The sequence below is a fragment of the Polypterus senegalus genome, chromosome 14 (genome assembly GCF_016835505.1).
Source record: "Polypterus senegalus isolate Bchr_013 chromosome 14, ASM1683550v1, whole genome shotgun sequence".
NCBI classification, from domain to species: Eukaryota; Metazoa; Chordata; class Cladistia; order Polypteriformes; family Polypteridae; genus Polypterus; species Polypterus senegalus.
The window spans coordinates 34,647,218-34,664,434 of NC_053167.1; the positions used below are offsets into that span (position 1 = coordinate 34,647,218).

The 17,217-nt window shown below is 39.1% G+C and overlaps 1 protein-coding gene across 1 annotated transcript in view; it reads right to left on the bottom strand.

Moving 5' to 3' along the window:
- rnf114 (ring finger protein 114) overlaps positions 1–4,944 on the bottom strand; it is a 29,936-nt gene extending 24,992 nt beyond the window's left edge. The window contains exon 1 of the mRNA XM_039734466.1: positions 4,735–4,944. Coding sequence (XP_039590400.1) covers positions 4,735–4,871 — 137 coding nt within the window. The 5' untranslated portion in view covers positions 4,872–4,944. The remainder of the gene's footprint in view (positions 1–4,734) is intronic.
- Positions 4,945–17,217: the final 12,273 nt, after the last annotated feature.

Below are 17,217 nucleotides of genomic sequence, written 5' to 3' on the forward strand. Positions count from 1 at the left end.
TATTTGGTTAATAGTGGCAGCAAGAAATACAGGATTAAAACAAGTTTTAAAAAAGGTAAGAGAACTGGTTTTATTCGGACTATACATTTCAGCAAAAGTACCACAGGTCTTGTGGAATGTAATTTTAATGCCACATTATACAGTATGTAAGGATGAAATTTTTAGAAAGACTGAAAAAATATACTTTAAAAAATAAATCAGTCACACGCAATGCCCTGTATCAGAGTATTATGTGCACCATTGGCTATGTAGTTATTAATCATGTTTAAGTTTACTCATTTTGGACAAATATTACTTATTACATACTTTTTTTTAGGTTTTAGTGATCACTTTTAGAATAAATGACAAGATATGATGGACAGCATAAACAAGTAATTTAATGATAACTATACTGACAGAAAAATATTTCTTTTTTGCGAATTATGACTTCCCATCCAAATTCAACTATTTTTTATACCACTTATCAAGCAAATGCTAAAATGTACATCAAAACCTGTCAGCTATGTTTCTGAAAATATCACTGACAGTTGTGTTACAATATACAAAATAGAGTATGAAAATGTTCTTTCTTAGCCAGAACCTAGCCTTAGCCAGAAGTCTGCCGGAAGAACAACAATGGCAGTGCTACACAATCGCCTGAAGAGGCTCCTTTGGAAGAGCTGTAACGCTCTCCTTTGTTGTGCAGTAAAACTAAACTCATCGTTATTGGACAAGCCATCGTGTCATTGTTGGTGAGTAACTATAATTAATTTTCTACTTACAGTACTTAGTACATGTACGTACGTTTAGTGTCACTGTACACACATTTACTGTATACAATTTTTCTTGCATTGTACGTATTTATTGCTGGTGGCCTGTCTATTGTAATGGCTGTAACATATGTGATAACGAAGACACTCGAAATCTTTAAAATAATATTTAGGTTTTACTGTATATAAACAGTGTGTTTACATACATAATTTCAATTAATCTTACCTAATATTTAAGAGAATACAAAGGGTTTATGCTGTATAACTGTGCAGGGAATATTTATAAGCAGTGTGGGAGAGTTTATAAGGGCTTAAAAAAAAAGAAGGTGAATTGACCAAAAGCTGTAAAGGAAGGGCAAGTATAATGTTCTCGTGAGTGGGGGTCCTGCATGATGAACAGATGAACTTTGATGACTTGTTGAGCCATATTTAAATGTTCATTCATAATACTAGCGCACACATAACCAGATTCTTATCCAAAACTGGCCACTTTGGATACACAGTGTCACATCCACACTGCAGTGTAGTTAGAAAAAATTCCATGAAGAGCAGGCAAAGAAAACTCAGCATGCACAAGCCATGCACAGGAGTTTGCTGGTCTGTCTGGTGTCATTTTTACTGCACAGCCCTCACACTCGATTCAGGCTCATCAACTGTAAACCAGCCTTTAGTGTTGTATATGACCATAACAGAAGGCAACTGGATGCCAGTAATATCCTGTGCCGCCAGTGCAGTGCTTTGCGATCTTGAGCTCAGCAGATGCATATCAGGATATGATGTAGCCAATGAGGATTGATAACTTGAACCCGTAGAAGTTCATGAGAGCAGGTTTAGAAATGTGACTGGGCCTCAAATGCATGAGGAAATAGAGACAGTAGAGTAGAACTGATGAACCTTTTTGACACTTCAGCTCAATGATGACAGTCAATCCAAAAAAATGTGAAGCTGCTTGCCCTTTCAAGAACATTCCCTCCAATGTACAGTAGATGTTGGCATTGTCATCTGCCTTCTTTTTCCTGGTGTCTATGATTAGCTCCTTGGTTTTGCTGACATTAAGAGTGAGACTGTTGCTGTTGTTAGTGATCTCATTATTTTTGGAGATTAGGCCTGATGGTGGTGATTATAAGAATATTTAATGATGAGGATGGTGCAGTGTATGGCCACACAGTAAGTAGTGAGCAAGCAGTTCAGAAGGGAGCTCAGCACACTACACTGTTATCGGCATGGAGGATGAGATGGTGCCAATTCTCAATACCTCTATAGTAATACAGTATATATGTTGTAGAACCTAAATAGCAGTCCTCCTATTACTTAGTTTAGCTTGCCTCATATATATTGTGATCACTTACAATGGTCCACCTTTCTATATAATTTCTTTCTTTTATTTCCCAAAAATCATTTTCTCTCCCTAAATAAAGTGAAAGATCACAATTAAAACATTCTTTTTTTATTTTCTTTGCCTGTATTATATAAAAATATGACTCGGGCAATTAACATTATAATGAAAAGTTTATAATGTTACTTGCAAAATAAAGCATTTAATAATCCTGTATGTATATTAAATTAAATAACTAATAGAAACATTTTCCCTTTTGACATACAGGCTCCTAAGCCATTTGATATCATATTGTTAACAATTTCCAATGTTGTTGAAATGTCTATTTTTGCTGGCTCTAACTTTCAGAGGACTGACAATGTAGGTTTTCCTCCTACAATACATAGAGATGTGCAGCTTAGGTTAACTGGCACTTCCAAACTGGTGCTCTTTGGTGGACTGGTGTTCCTACCTAGGATTAGTAATTTCTTTCTGCCAGATGCTAGCATCTGACTCATAATCCTGAATTGAACAGGGTTTTGAAAACTGATAAATGTACATTTCCTCCAAAATCTTATTAATTTAGTGCAATGTTAATAATACAGTATTTAAAGCCCTGCGTCTTGTGAGTGAACATTGGGCTATCAAATAATTGATAACTGCTTTCCTTCATAGGCAGCATCTTTTACAATTATGAATTTAAGAGAAATATTAAGCAGATTGGTAGAATGTAATCTGTGCTGTTCATCACTTCCACATAACCCACCCACATATAAGGTTGTACACTGTTACTTCATAACATCCTACACTTCAAAATGTAAAATATAATATTGAAAACATTACTTAATTTTTAATTATTTAGGGGGATAAAATTCTTACAGTGGGATTTTGATACTTCAATTAGTTTTTATAGGAAATGTAAGTTATATTCTGCTGTACTCAATACATATTACATTTAACGTAGTAAAAATATTTTAGCTATTGCATATTTTAGCCCGGGCGGCACGGTGGCGCAGTGGTGCCTCGCAGTTAGGAGACCTGGGTTCGCTTCCCGGGTCCTCCCTGCGTGGAGTTTGCATGTTCTCCCTGTGTCTATCCCTAATCCCTACAGATTTTATTTTTTCTCCAGCCGTCTGGAGTTTTTTTGTTTTTTCTGTCCCCCCTGGCCATTGAACCTTACTCTTATTCGATGTTAATGTTGATTTATTTTGTTTTATAATTGTGTCTTTCATTTTTCTATTCTTTAATATGTAAAGTACTTTGAGCTACTGTTTGTATGAAAATGTGCTATATAAATAAATGTTGTTGTTGTCTGCGTGGGTTTCCTCCGGGCGCTCCGGTTTCCTCCCACAGTCCAAAGACATGCTGGTTAGGTGGATTGGCGATTCTAAATTGGCCCTAGTGTGTGCTTGGTGTGTGGGTGTGTTTGTGTGTGTGTCCTGAGGTGGGTTGGCACCCTACCGAGGTTTGGTTCCTGCCTTGTGCCCTGTGTTGGCTGGGATTGGCTCCAGCAGACTCCCGTGACCCTGTGTTCGGATTCAGCGGGTTAGACAATGGATGGATGGATGGATATTTTAGCCCTAACGGGGCTAATATAAAACAGGGTGAACTTCAAAGTTTTAAGTAGACAAAGGATACCAGAATATATGGGGAACAAAAATATGACACTGACTAATATTAACAGAACTAATCAGAATAAACAGCTATAATGCTAGCTATAATTGCTTACTTAATTCTTCACTGAATTTTATCTAAAACCTCTGATGCTGATTCCTGTCAAATAAAACTGGACAATAACTAGATAAAAAAGGAAAAAACCTGCATAGCGCATTGTTGTGTCCTACGTAAACTACACTACAAAATGTTTAAATATTAAGAGCCATATATAGTACATCAGTTACTTATAACATGGCAATACATACTAAATGAAAAAGGCTGACCTTACTGCCAGTGTTCAGAATTGTTCACTTCAGCCATATTAAACTGAGTCATGCTCTTAGGAAACTAAAGCTGAAACAGGCACCATTTGTTATTTTTCAGCAACGCTTTCAAGTATTATCCTGAAAGATCTATTTTTCATTAAGTACACAATACAAACTACTTACACCATTAATTAAAGCACGTGAGGCAAACGATATTATTCATTTAAAAAGATATGAATCACACAATGTAATCGACAACACTCAAGGAAAACAGATTACCGTGTAAACACGACAAGTGTTAAAAACACAAAGCGCATACATATTATACGTCGTCTATTAGCCAAAGAGAAAACATAATCCAGGTTTCATGAGAAAGGGAAACTTAAGCAAGATGATAAACGCCTAAAGTCTTGTCGGTACTTGTAGTCACAAACACGAGCAGCGACGTTTTCCTTTAGGAGGCGAGAACATGTAGAAACTTCACTTCCCAGCATGCCCGCGGCCGGAGCTACATGTAAACAAAACCGAAAGAACATACTGTATATTTGGCATTCGTGTAAATATCTGATTGTTAATGAGAAACATTTGAATAACATAACAATTTCGCCAATAATGCTGGGTCAACTGAACAACTATAAATGAACTGCCTATGCCACTTTTTTCGGCTAAACAACATTTAATTGCTCGATCACAAAGAAATTACACTTCCTCATGGACGAACTGCGCACCAACGGAGAAGCTAACTTACGTGTGGTTGCAAATCGTTGTTACTGGTCGATCGTAGATCTCCAGGCAAACCGGGCAGACGAATTCTGAAGGATCCCTGTCACCTTCTGCTTCACCAGTCTTCTTCCATCCAGTCTCCAAGCTCCGGAACATCGCCATTTCTCACCACAGTCTAACGATCTACAAGCTGCCTTTTCCGTGTCCTCGATATGACCGGCTGCCGACGTCAGTCTGTCAAACGGTCCGAGTAGGAGGAGCGACGGCGGCTACAGTGCAAAGAGAAAGAGAAGCACGGTGGGTGGAATCCAAGAAATAATACATTGAACTAGTGCAGAGTCGGTTTTCTTAAGCCTGACATGTATCTTGCTTTTCTCTGTGTTTCGAAGTTTAAGACTTTATGAAGAAAGACAGCGTACAAGTGAAAGAGTTTTCCGCTGTGTCCTCCAATCCTAAAGTTTTATCCCCTGGAATTTAAGTTTTAATAGTGTAACCTGCATGCAAATGAATACAGGCGACACTCCCATATATTGCAAAAAACAGTCAAAATGTTCACTTACTACACATCAAGAAATCCAATAATACCGACTATGAAAAAAGCACTTTCAATAAATATATATATACATTAGTACACAATGACTGCAGTCTACTGTCTGTATGAAGTTAAAAAGAAGTTCTTTATATAGTTAAATCATCCTCTTAGTTTTATTATCTTTTTTAAAAGTATGTATTCATTCACTTTCAGAATCGCCTCAATGCTTTTAAACATCTTTGTCTTTGGAATATTTTTGACAATCAACAAAGAGCTGAACTTGTTACCTGGCCATGAAACAAATGCCCATTCATATAACCATTCATTTTCTTCACCTTTCCTACAACAACATGACGGACATGGCCTTGTCAAGTTGGACAGTGCACATTTTTCACATTTTAATTGTTTCTCTTCAGAACTTAATATAAAGATATTATGAAAGAAATTCCAGATGAACTATTTGTAAAGCCCCATGCCAGCAGCCCACGGCAGACTACACTTTTGAATAGTCATAACCTTGAAGAACCACCGACAAGCAGAAACACAGACAATAGCTCAGTGTCCAAACGTTAAACTTCAAATGCATAAGTTCAGTGCAAATACTTAAATAATTCATAAAAGTCATAAAAAAATTATTGGATAAAACACAAGAACAGTAGACACCACCAGGAGGTTTTGTTTCATATAAAAATTCTTTTCCTGGGCAAGTGCCACCCATATCCAACCCATATACAGCACTGTTATAGCACTTCTGCCATCTAGGACTTCCAGGAATATTAGGCAAAGACCCCAGCAAATGTCACACACTGTTCCCATCGCCACATTGCCTCCAAAGCACATCTTCCCAGACTAACCCACTCTCTCCATCTCTGCACTCAATCCTTTACTGCTCCTCTATGAATAATTCAGCAGGTCTGGATCCTCTGTACAGCAATGTCTCCTCCACTCCAGGACATCAACTCCATTGCTTGCACTCCACACTCTTTTTCCTCTTGATGCGGCTCCTCCTCCTCCTCCTTTCCAGCTCTCAGCCTACCTTTTAAGCCCAAAGAGCTAGTTAGCGCTCACCCAGAAATAGTCCCAGGTAAACAGGATCAGCTGTGATACCTTATGTAGCATGAGGCACAAGGTAGGGCAATATGGTGGTAGTGGTGGGAAGAACAAATGTGCAGTGGAAAGGATTGACACTATGGCAAGAAACCACTGTAACATACAGAATACTTTAGCATCATCCTCTTATGATATATGTGCATTTTTTTCTTTAAATGTGAATGAAGCCTGCCTTTTTTATCACTTTTACCTAGTAAATGATTTTGTATGTTTTGTGTTTGACTATTAAACAGACTACTGTATAACGTTTCAGCTATAATAAGGATTTCTAAAGAGCTTCTGTGTACAGAAGGGACCATTAGGTCCACAAATGGACCAGGTTCAATGTTCAGAAATGCAATGTTCTGCTTACAGTACCACCTCAAACTCACAACAGAGACAAAATAAGAACAACAAAAACATCATGAAACTAATACTAATTTTATACTTACAGTGCAGCTTATATTTAACAGTCATTTAAGTAATGTAAGACTTTGCCAGGAAAATCTCATTTGGAAATCTTGAAGAGTGAATGCAGGTCCAGCATTTTTGCTTTCACTCCCTTTCCTTCTGTGTTAGCTGAGGAGTGTTCTGGCCATTGTTTTCTCCAGGAGTTGTTGGAATATGCAGAATTTTAGACAGTTACAGAGGGTAGCAATTCAAAAGTCTCAGGGTTGAGCAAATTAGCAGTTGTGGAGCATGTCTGGAGATCAGTACTTATAGAGGGTACAACTGACAAGGTATGGTAATGCTTTTTAGAACTTTAAGGTAACAGTGTTTTGGTATACTATGTCAATCAGGGTTTAAGGAGGAGTTTGCCCTGATTGTTAGAAATATTTGGAAATGAAAGAACTTTTTCTCTTGGCAGAGCCCAGGAAATACTTTCTCATAGACTAATACATGATAATATTTTAAACAAAACAGTCAAGAATATATAGTAAAAGAAAAAAGTAAACAATGTATAATAAAAGATTAATTTTTCACAAGCAGGGTAAGCATACAAGTACAAAGTCTGTTAAATCTACAGACCACAAATTGAACACTGACTGAACCTCACTGAAGCCTACATCTTCACAACTAAACAAAATACTCCTGCAGAGCTGCAGCTGAAGGGGCACTTGGTGGAAAATCAAAAGTGTTGTGTATGTTTTATGTCTGTATCAAACACACAGACAACTTCAACCTTCAAATTTGTGCTGCCCTACTGATATAGTGTTTTAAAACCATCAGCTTTCAATCAACAGTTAACTGGCATTGATTTTACTACTGAGCACATTTTCACAAATGCATTTTATCCATCATTAACCTTTGAAATATGTTAAAGTTAACTATTAATAAATCATTTGTGTGCAGCATATAGTTTTTGACAAATTTACAAACAGACTATTACATTCCTGTTGAATTAGCCAAGTTCACGATGAGCTTTTTGAAACTGCATGTAAATCATATAGGTAGATATATCCAAGCTGCTCTTTCATCATTTCTACTAATGAAAGATTAAAATGATGAATTTGGGCTCTCTTGACCAAAAAGGAACATTATTGAAATGTTTGTGGGTGCTTACTTATAAATCTTCGCCTCTTGCCAGAAAGTAGGATTGAATTCATTTTAACATTAGTGGTTGTGTCTCTTTTCTGTAACATGCTGCTAAAGAATTGTCTTATTAGGTACATTATTATTATTATTATTATTATTATTATTATTATTATTATCTTTCTATTATAAAAAAAAAATATTGGAAGGAGACAATACATGATTTTCTTGGAGACACTTTAACATCCCGCGAGACAAGGCAGTGAGACAAAAGGACAGCTGCTGTACAGGCTTTTAAATGATCAATGCGCAGCGCGACAAGCAGAACACACAACTCGGCAACAGCAGCAGCAAGCCAGCAGCTGATCCGACCGCATCTCCTTAGCATGTGCTCAATCCCCCCTTTTCACAATGCAAGAGACAGAGACATGAAGTGGCTGGCGTGTACCTCACCCCAGGGGGGCGAGCAAAGCAAGCAGGGGGCAAAGCCCGCTAGTTAATAATCATTATTTAATTCATGAACTTTATTTACAAATGAACATTCAGCTGCACAACTACATTTACTTATTCTTACTCTAAATACCAGTTAACATAAACTACAGTTTGTATAGCGGATAATGGTGTACAGATTGTATTTTTGGTGCTTAGGTTACTTTTTGTGCTTGTGCAGATGCTGTTGTTTTTTATTTTTAGCCAACATAATCCCAACAAAATGTACTGATTTTCCAAGCTTAATTATTTTTTTAAGTTTACTATTAGAACCCCTTCACCTTCTATTGAGATGATAAAGATTGGCCAGTTAAATCCAATCTGTATACCAACAGTACAAGTAGAACTTATGTATTGAAAGCGTGTCTATAAAAGTGCTGGTCCCTTTATTAGCTTATATATGTATGCATACATTTATATTCAGTGGCCACTTCACCAGTGTGATGAAATAAACAAGATGAGAGAACTTGAAAAGAGTTGGGGAATTGCCCCTTATAATGTCCAGAAGATTTGCAAGAGAAAACATAGTTTTTTGGATAAAAAATCAGAGACATTTGATAACAAATAGCTGTAAGTAGGTCGTTTTTATAGACAAAATGGTGGCCGGAAGGAAGTATGTGGGGAAATAATGTCACAACAGGAAAGGCGGAAGTGATGTTATAAATCTGAGACCGGAAGTGATGTCATCATTTGGTAACCGAAAGTGCCATCGCTATGCTGGTCCAGAAGAGACGTCATCATTTGGTGACTGGACATGATGTCATTATGCTGAGCCGGAAGTGACGACATCATACGGGGGCCGGAAGTGGGAGTGATGTTTAGTCCAGAATGCAATTTTGTGGATTTGAAATTGCAGATTGTAGGTGAAATGTTTACTTATTTTTCTTCAGTATTTTTCATGAGAGAAGAGGAGAGGCATTAATGCTCAATAATAATGTTTTATCTCGCAAGAATTCACTCACCTTAAGGCTTGTTGACTGCCTTCTAAGCGCTTGTGCGTAAAACCAGATGCATCTTGTTCTTAATTTAAAGATTCCTGCTCTTCCAAATAACCAATCATCTGCTTTCAACTCATTATATACAGCATGAAGTCATAGTCAGTCATTTCATTTACTGTCTTATTATACCTTAGAAACAGCAAAAAAGCAGTGGATGAATTTGGACAAAGTATAATTATTGCAGTCAATTAGCCTTGCAATATCAACTGAGCATTATCTGAGTCCCACAGCATACACAAGAATGCATTCCTTTATGGCCACACCCTTCCCTTTCCAAGCCTAGTAACAAAGCTTGCCTCATCTCAAACTGGTTCTACTAATATGACAGACAGTTTACTCTAACAGTCTGCACAGTCTCCAGTTCTCAGTCCAACAGAGTACTGCTGGGATGAAGTTCACAAAATAATTGTGATCAAAGAATCTGCCAGGATTGCATGATGCTATCTCATCAGCAATGATCAAGAAATATTTCCTGAAAGTTGTGGAATCTATGCCTGAAATAATTTAATATGTTCTGGAGACAAAATTGAGTTACAACTGGTACAAGACAGTAGTACCTAATAAAGTGACCTTTAAGTGTACTTGTCTATTTATTTATTAAAATTTTCCTTGTTTTCTTAGGTGTTTAAAACATAGCTTAGTAAATATGATCGAAACATCATGAATAATTCAAACAAATGCCAAACTCAGAAAATTCAAGGTTTAGTCTTTTTTTCTAACACTCTTTAGTTAGTCTGCAGTTCAAATGTGTATTTTTGTATATTATAATATAAATGTGTACTACTGTACATGTGCATTAACTGCAGTAGCAAACCTGATTTAAATTCTCATTTCAAACAGTTTTAAAAAAGGACAATGCATTCTGAGAGATACAATTTGCTTTTGCTTGTGCAAGCTAAATTGTTAGTATGTTACTATCTGCAACTTTATTGTCATTTTAGATTATGTGCCTCATGCTATGGTACTGAAATTAATAGGTTTCAAAAGTGCAAATCCATTGGTTCCAGTTACTGCGATTATACTCTTTATTATACAGAACAGAAAATGGTATGTATCTTAAATGCATTCTTTAAATGTTTATACTTCGTAAACCATTAAATCACTTAATGCAGAACACTTACAAAATTGGTGCAAACAGCATTCTGCATTGCCTGTAAAAAATGTCTTTATTCTCTTGTTTACTGCATTTTGTTTTTTAATTTGGTAGCCAGATATTCTTGTTTTGTCAAGCAGCATAAATCAGAGTTTCTTTCAGCTGTTAGTTTATTTCTAAGTTTGGATACAATGTATGAATTTAAGCAAGCCACGTTATTTGCCTCTGCTTGGAATATAAAAAAAAAAACTATTACATAAACATTTGTAATGTATCCTAACCTTTGTGAGTTGCCCTGGAGTAAAATATGTAAAAAATCAACTAACCACTTGACAGGGATGGCTCTACTAACTGTGGCCAACCAGTTAGTACTTGCTAGAGCTACTGGTGGTGATTGGTGGTGATCCTGCTAGATCTGTCCTCTGCCTTCAACACAGTCAACCGTGATGCCCTTCTTGCCACTGCCTCTGACATGGGCATCATTAGGACTGCTGTCAAATGGTTTGAGTCCTACATCCTGGGCAGAACATAATGTGTGTCCTGACAAGAAGAGTTGTCAAGGGCACACCAGACATGCACAGGTGCATCCCAAGGATCAGTGCTGGATGCTCTGTTTTTCTCTCTGTATACCACCTCGCTAAGCTCCATCATCCAATCCCATGGATTCTCTTATCAATGCTGATGTACCTGTTGTTCCCTCTGAAGGACTATATGGTATCAGCTGGAGTCTCTGCATGTCTTACAGATATCTCCACCTGGACAAAGGACCACCATCTATTGCTCAACTTGGCAAAAACCAAACTTCTTGTGATCCTGGCCAGCCAGCCTGTTTAACTCCCCATCTCTGTACAGCTTAGCTCACTGTCAACAACAACAACAACAACAACATTTATTTATATAGCACATTATCATACAAAAAGTAGCTCAAAGTGCTTTACATAATGAAGAATAGAAAGATAAAAGACACAATAAGAAAAATAAAACAAGTCAACATTAATTAACATAGAATAAGAGTAAGGTCCGATGGCCAGGGTGGACAGAAAAAGCAAAAGAAAAACTCCAGATGGCAGGAGAAAAAAAAATAAAATCTGTAGGGATTCCAGACCATGAGACCGCCCAGTCCCCTCTGGGCATTCTACCTAACATAAATGAAACAGTCCTCTTTGGATTTAGGGTTCTCACGGAAGGACTTGATGATGATGGTCATGTGGACTTCTGGCTTTTAATCCATCCATCATTGTTGGAGCATCATGATGCTTTGAGTAGGTGGTGGTGGCGCAGGCCGCCACCACAAAGAAACTGGAAAAAGAAACAGAAGAGAGAGTAGGGGTCAGTACGAATTTTAGAGCCACCATGAATAGTTATTATGATGAATTGAACATACAGATTATCAGGATTAAGTTAAAGTGAAGTTATAAAAAGGCCATGTTAAAGTAATGTGTTTTCAGCAGTGTTTTAAAGTGCTCTACTGTATTAGCCTGGCGAATTCCTATTGGCAGGCTATTCCAGATTTTAGGTGCATAACAGCAGAAGGCCACCTCACCACTTCTTTTAAGCTTTGCTCTTGGAATTCTAAGGAGACACTCACTTGAGGATCTAAGGTTATGATTTGGAATATAAGGTGTCAGACATTCCGATATATAAAATGGGGCAAGATTATTTAAGGCTTTATAAACCATAAGCAGAATTTTAAAGTCAATCCTTAATGACACAGGTAACCAGTGTAGAGACATCAAAACTGGAGAAATGTGCTCAGATTTTCTTTTCCGAGTTAGGATTCTAGCAGCTGCATTCTGCACTAGTTACAAACGATTTATGTCTTTTTTGGGTAGTCCTGAGAGGAGTGCATTACAGTAATCTAGTCGACTGAAAACAAACGCATGAACTAATTTCTCAGCATCTTTCAGTGATTTAAGAGGTCTAACTTTACTTACGTTTCTTAAGTGAAAAAATGCTGTCCTAGTGATCTGAGGAATATTCAATTTAAAATTCAGATTACAGTCAACAATTACCCCTAAGCTTTTTACATCCGTCTTGATTTTTAATCCTAATGTATCCAGTTTATTTCTAATAGCCTCATTGTATCCATTATTGCCAATCACTCTCTTTTCTCTTTATTTAACTTGAGAAAGTTACTATTCATCCATTCAGAAATACCAGTAAGACATTGTGCTAGTGAATCAAGAGAATCAGGGTCATCAGGTGCTATTGATAAGTACAGCTGTGTGTCATCAGCATAGCTGTGGTAGCTCACGTTGTGCCCTGAGATAATCTGACCTAATGAAAGCATATAGATTGAGAATAACAGCAGACCCAGGATAGAGCCTTGTGGAACACCATATCGGATATTACATCGCTAATCGCTAATATCTGCCAAATCAGTACACAACCTTGGGGTTGTGATTGATGAGTAGCTATCTTTTCCTGACCTCATTTATCCATCCATCCATCCATCCATCTATTATCCAACCCACTATACCCTAATTACAGAGTCACAGGGGTCAACCTGAACCAATCCCGGCCAGTGCACGGCGCAAGCCAGGAACGAATCCCTGGGCCGGGCGCCAGCCCACCGCAGGACCTCATTTATACTATTTCTCATTTATACAGGTTTATGCTATGCAGCACCCACTAGATCAGACCTTAGCTGACAGAGTATGCAGCAGAACCTCTGGTCCAGGTCTCGACCTTGCCGAGTCTGGACTATTGCATCTGGCTTCTGGCAAGAGTACATGCATGTGGTATCAAGACAGTGCAGATAGTAAGGAATGCAGCAGCCCATCTTGTATTTAACCAGCCAAGATGAACATATGTCTCTCCTCTCTTCAGGTTGCTACATTGGCTCCCTGTAGCAACACACATTAGGTTCAAATCCCTGATGCCTGCCTACAGTGTAATCAATGGATCAGCACCTGAGTATATGGAGACACTGGTGAAATCCTTCTCACCCACTCAGGCCTGCCAGGGAACAGCGTCTGGTGATGCCATCTCTGCATGCTATCAAGTCTTAATCCAGACTCTTTTCCTGTGTAGTTCCTAGTTGGTGGAACGGGCTACCCTCCTCCTTCCATACTGCTGACTCCCTCATTGTGTTCAAGAAGCAATTAAACACCCATCTGTCTAATTGATAAAAAAAAAAAACTATATAAATATTTTATTTTACTAAAATATTTTATATTGTTGGTTAATGTGTTGTTAAATTAAGTTTAATTGCTTTATCCATTGTAATCTATGATTGCAGATTTATTAGTTATTCCATCTTTTCACTTATAGCAATCGACTTTTATTACCTGTCCTACTACTCTTGCTGAACAAACAGGTTCTAGCCTAATGTTATTCGATTATTTTTACTTCTTTTGTAAGTGTCTTTGGATAAAAGCATATGCCAAAAAAATAAATGTAATTGTTAAATTATAATATGCTATGGGTGTGTCTTTGTTAGTGATGTTTCTAAGTGTCATGATTCATATGCCTGCTGTTTCTTTAGAGAATCCATGTTCCACTTTGGTGTAGATGTATGAATTATTTTTAGCATACTTGTTTTTCAAACTTGGAATTGAGTTTGGGCGTAGTAGGTACTTGCTATTAGTTCAATCCATGAAGAGCTGGAATGGATGAAGTTTTTATTCTAACCAATTCTTAATGTTAATTGAACTATTTTAATGAAAATGTCACTATTTGCAAGTTTAAGCCTTTATTACATCAATCCAGAAATTTACAACATGGTTGATTTACTTTCTAAAGCTATACAAATCTCTTTTTTAAGATTTACATGTTGGATTAGATTTGATTGGATAGAACTTTATTTTATCCATCCATCCATCCATCCTCTTCCGCTTATCCGAGGTCGGGTCGCGGGGGCAGCAGCTTAAGCAGAGAGGCCCAGACTTCCCTCTCCCCGGCCACTTCTTCCAGCTCTTCTGGGAGAATCCCAAGGCGTCCCCAGGCCAGCCAGGAGACATAGTCCCTCCAGCATGTCCTGGGTCTTCCCCAGGGCCTCCTCCCAGTTGGACGTGCCCGGAAGACCTCACCAGGGAGGCGTCCAGGAGGCATCCTGATCAGATGCCTGAGAACTTTATTTTAATTTCTTTTTATTTAATTTAAAAAGGAGTTGTTTAATCAGCTGCTTGGTAATGATAACAGAAGGAGAAACAACAGTGAAGAAGCTGCTACTGTCATTTGCACCTGTGTCTGCTGCTTGTTAACCATTACTATTTGAAAAAATATATGCTAGTTCTAATTAAACTCCTGTTTATTAAACTGCCCTTTTCCCACTCTTTTACACAAACACAACTAAATGTGAAATTTGGATTGTCCCCACAGGTTTTAATACACAGCACTCCAGGTTTAATTTTCTTCTTTTTATGTCACTTTTTTTATACAGTAGAACTTAAACTGTAAATTATCGCCAGATAGTGACAACTGAAAAAGAGAGGACACAGGCATTAAATGCTAAAGAGAAGCAACTATTTCAATAGCAGATAGTCCCTAGTGTGTGCTTGGTGTGTGTGTGTGCACGCCCTGCGGTGGGCTGGCACCCGGCCCGGGGTTTGTTTCCTGCCTTACACCCTGTGTTGGCTGGGATTGGCTCCAGCAGACCCCCGTGACCCTGTAGTTAGGATATAGCGGGATGGATAATGGATGGATGGATGAAATCATTATTAGGTAACTGCATATGGTATTTCAAAATAAAGAACAGAGCACATTTTCAAGATTGTGTAGATTTAAAAACTGCAAGATCTATAGAAGTGCCCAGTTTGTGAATTCTGACTACAGACTTGTTGTTGCTAGTCTTAGGATCCAGCTTACCACCTACTAGGAAAATGAGCCTGGACTTGGCCAGACTCCAAGACAAAGCTGTTTCTAATGAGTTTGCACGCAGTTTGTGTGAGGAACTTTCAGATTTGGGTATGACTGCCGATCCTAATGTGAGGTGAGAGACCTAACGTGACAAGACCCTGAAGGTTGCTGAGGGTTGTGTTGGTGTTACTGGTGTACACAGAAGGAGGTGTTTCATCTTGCAGGGCACCCTAGATATCATTGAGAGGAGTCGCAGCAAACGGCTCAATGGCAATTCTGGTCTGTACCAGTAACTGAGAAGGATGGCTGCAAGGGCTCAGAGGGCAGATAAAGAGGCATTTGTTAAAGGAATCTGTGAGCAAGTGACACACCATCTGTAGTCTAGTGACCAACGTCCTGCTTACAGAGGAATCAAAGCATTATGCACATCTGAATCTGTTTCTCAGAGAGTCACAGTCAGGGCAGCTGATGGAACGGTCCTTACGGATGACACTGCAGTTGTGACCCGCTGGGCTGGCTACTTTGAGCAATTGTTCAAAGCTGATCCTCTGGCTAGGATGTTGGATATCTCTGGGTCCACGGTTCTTGAGGTTGATCCTCCAATTAGCTGTGAACCACCCAGTCTCACTGAGATTGCACAGGTGGTGAACCAGCTGAGGAGGGGAAAGCCTGCAGGGATTAGTGGTATCCGAGATGAACTTCTCCAGGCTGGTGGTAAGGCTGTCCTCCTGGCATTGCAAGCAATCTTTGCTTCCATTTGGGAGACTGGCATCATCCCAACTGACTGGAAAATGGAACTTGTCATCCCTATCTGGAAAGGGAAGGGTGATCGCGTGGATTGCAGCAACTACAGGGGATAACACTGCTCTGTGCCGGGTAAGGTCTTTGCTAGGGTCGTCCTTAATAGGTCTATGATCTCTTGCTCACCTACCAGCGACTGGAACAGTCTGGTTTTATGCCTAAGAAGTCTACCATTGACCGCATCCTGACACTGAGTCTTCTCATGGAGTGTAAACACAAATATTGGCAGAGTTTCTTTGCAGCCTTTGTTGATTTTCACAAAGCATTCGACTCAATTGATCCAGCTGCCCTGTGGCAAATCCTGAGGATTCGCGGGATCCCCTCGAAGTTGCTAGATATCATGGCTGGCCTGTACACTGGTACTGTGAGTGCTGTGCAGAGAGGAGGTAGAACCTCTGCATTTTTCCCAGTTGATTCTGGGGTTCGTCAGGGGTGTGTTCTTTCTCCTACTCTGTTCAATGCTTGTATGGACTGGGTGTTGGGCAAGGTCGTGGGGTCCAGCGGCTGTGGGGCATCTGTTGGTGAAGAAAGGTTCACGGATCTTGACATGGCTGACGATGCTGTGATCTTCGCAGAGTCAATGGAGGCTCTGATCGGGGTGCTCGAGGGACTGAGTGAGGAGTCTGAGTGTCTGGGCTTGAGAGTGTCCTGGATAAAAACCAAGGTTCAGGCCTTTAATAACCTTTTGGGCACAGCCATCAGCAGTGTGTCTGTTTGACCTTGTTGAGAGGTTTACTTACCTTGGCAGTGACAGTAGACGGATTGGGAGAGCATGGGGGGTCATGAGGTTGCTGGAAAGGGGTGTGTGGCACTCTCAATATCTATGCAAAAGGACAAAGGTCCAAGTTTTTAGAGTCCTTGTGCTTCCTGTCTTGCTATATAGTTACAAGACATGGACGCTATCCAGTGACATGAGATGAAGACTGGACTCCTTTGGTACTGTGTCTCTCCGGAAAATCCTTGAGTACCATTGGTTTGACTTTGTGTTGAATGAACGGTTGCTCATGGAGTCCCGAATGAGGCACATTATCTGCATTGTGAGCAAGTGTCAGTTACGGCACTATGGCCATGTGGCGCGTTTCCCCAAGGGTGATCTGGCTCGTAAAATCCTCATTGTTGGGGACCCGAGTGGCTGGACCAGGCCAAGGGGTTGCCCACGTAACACCTGGCTGC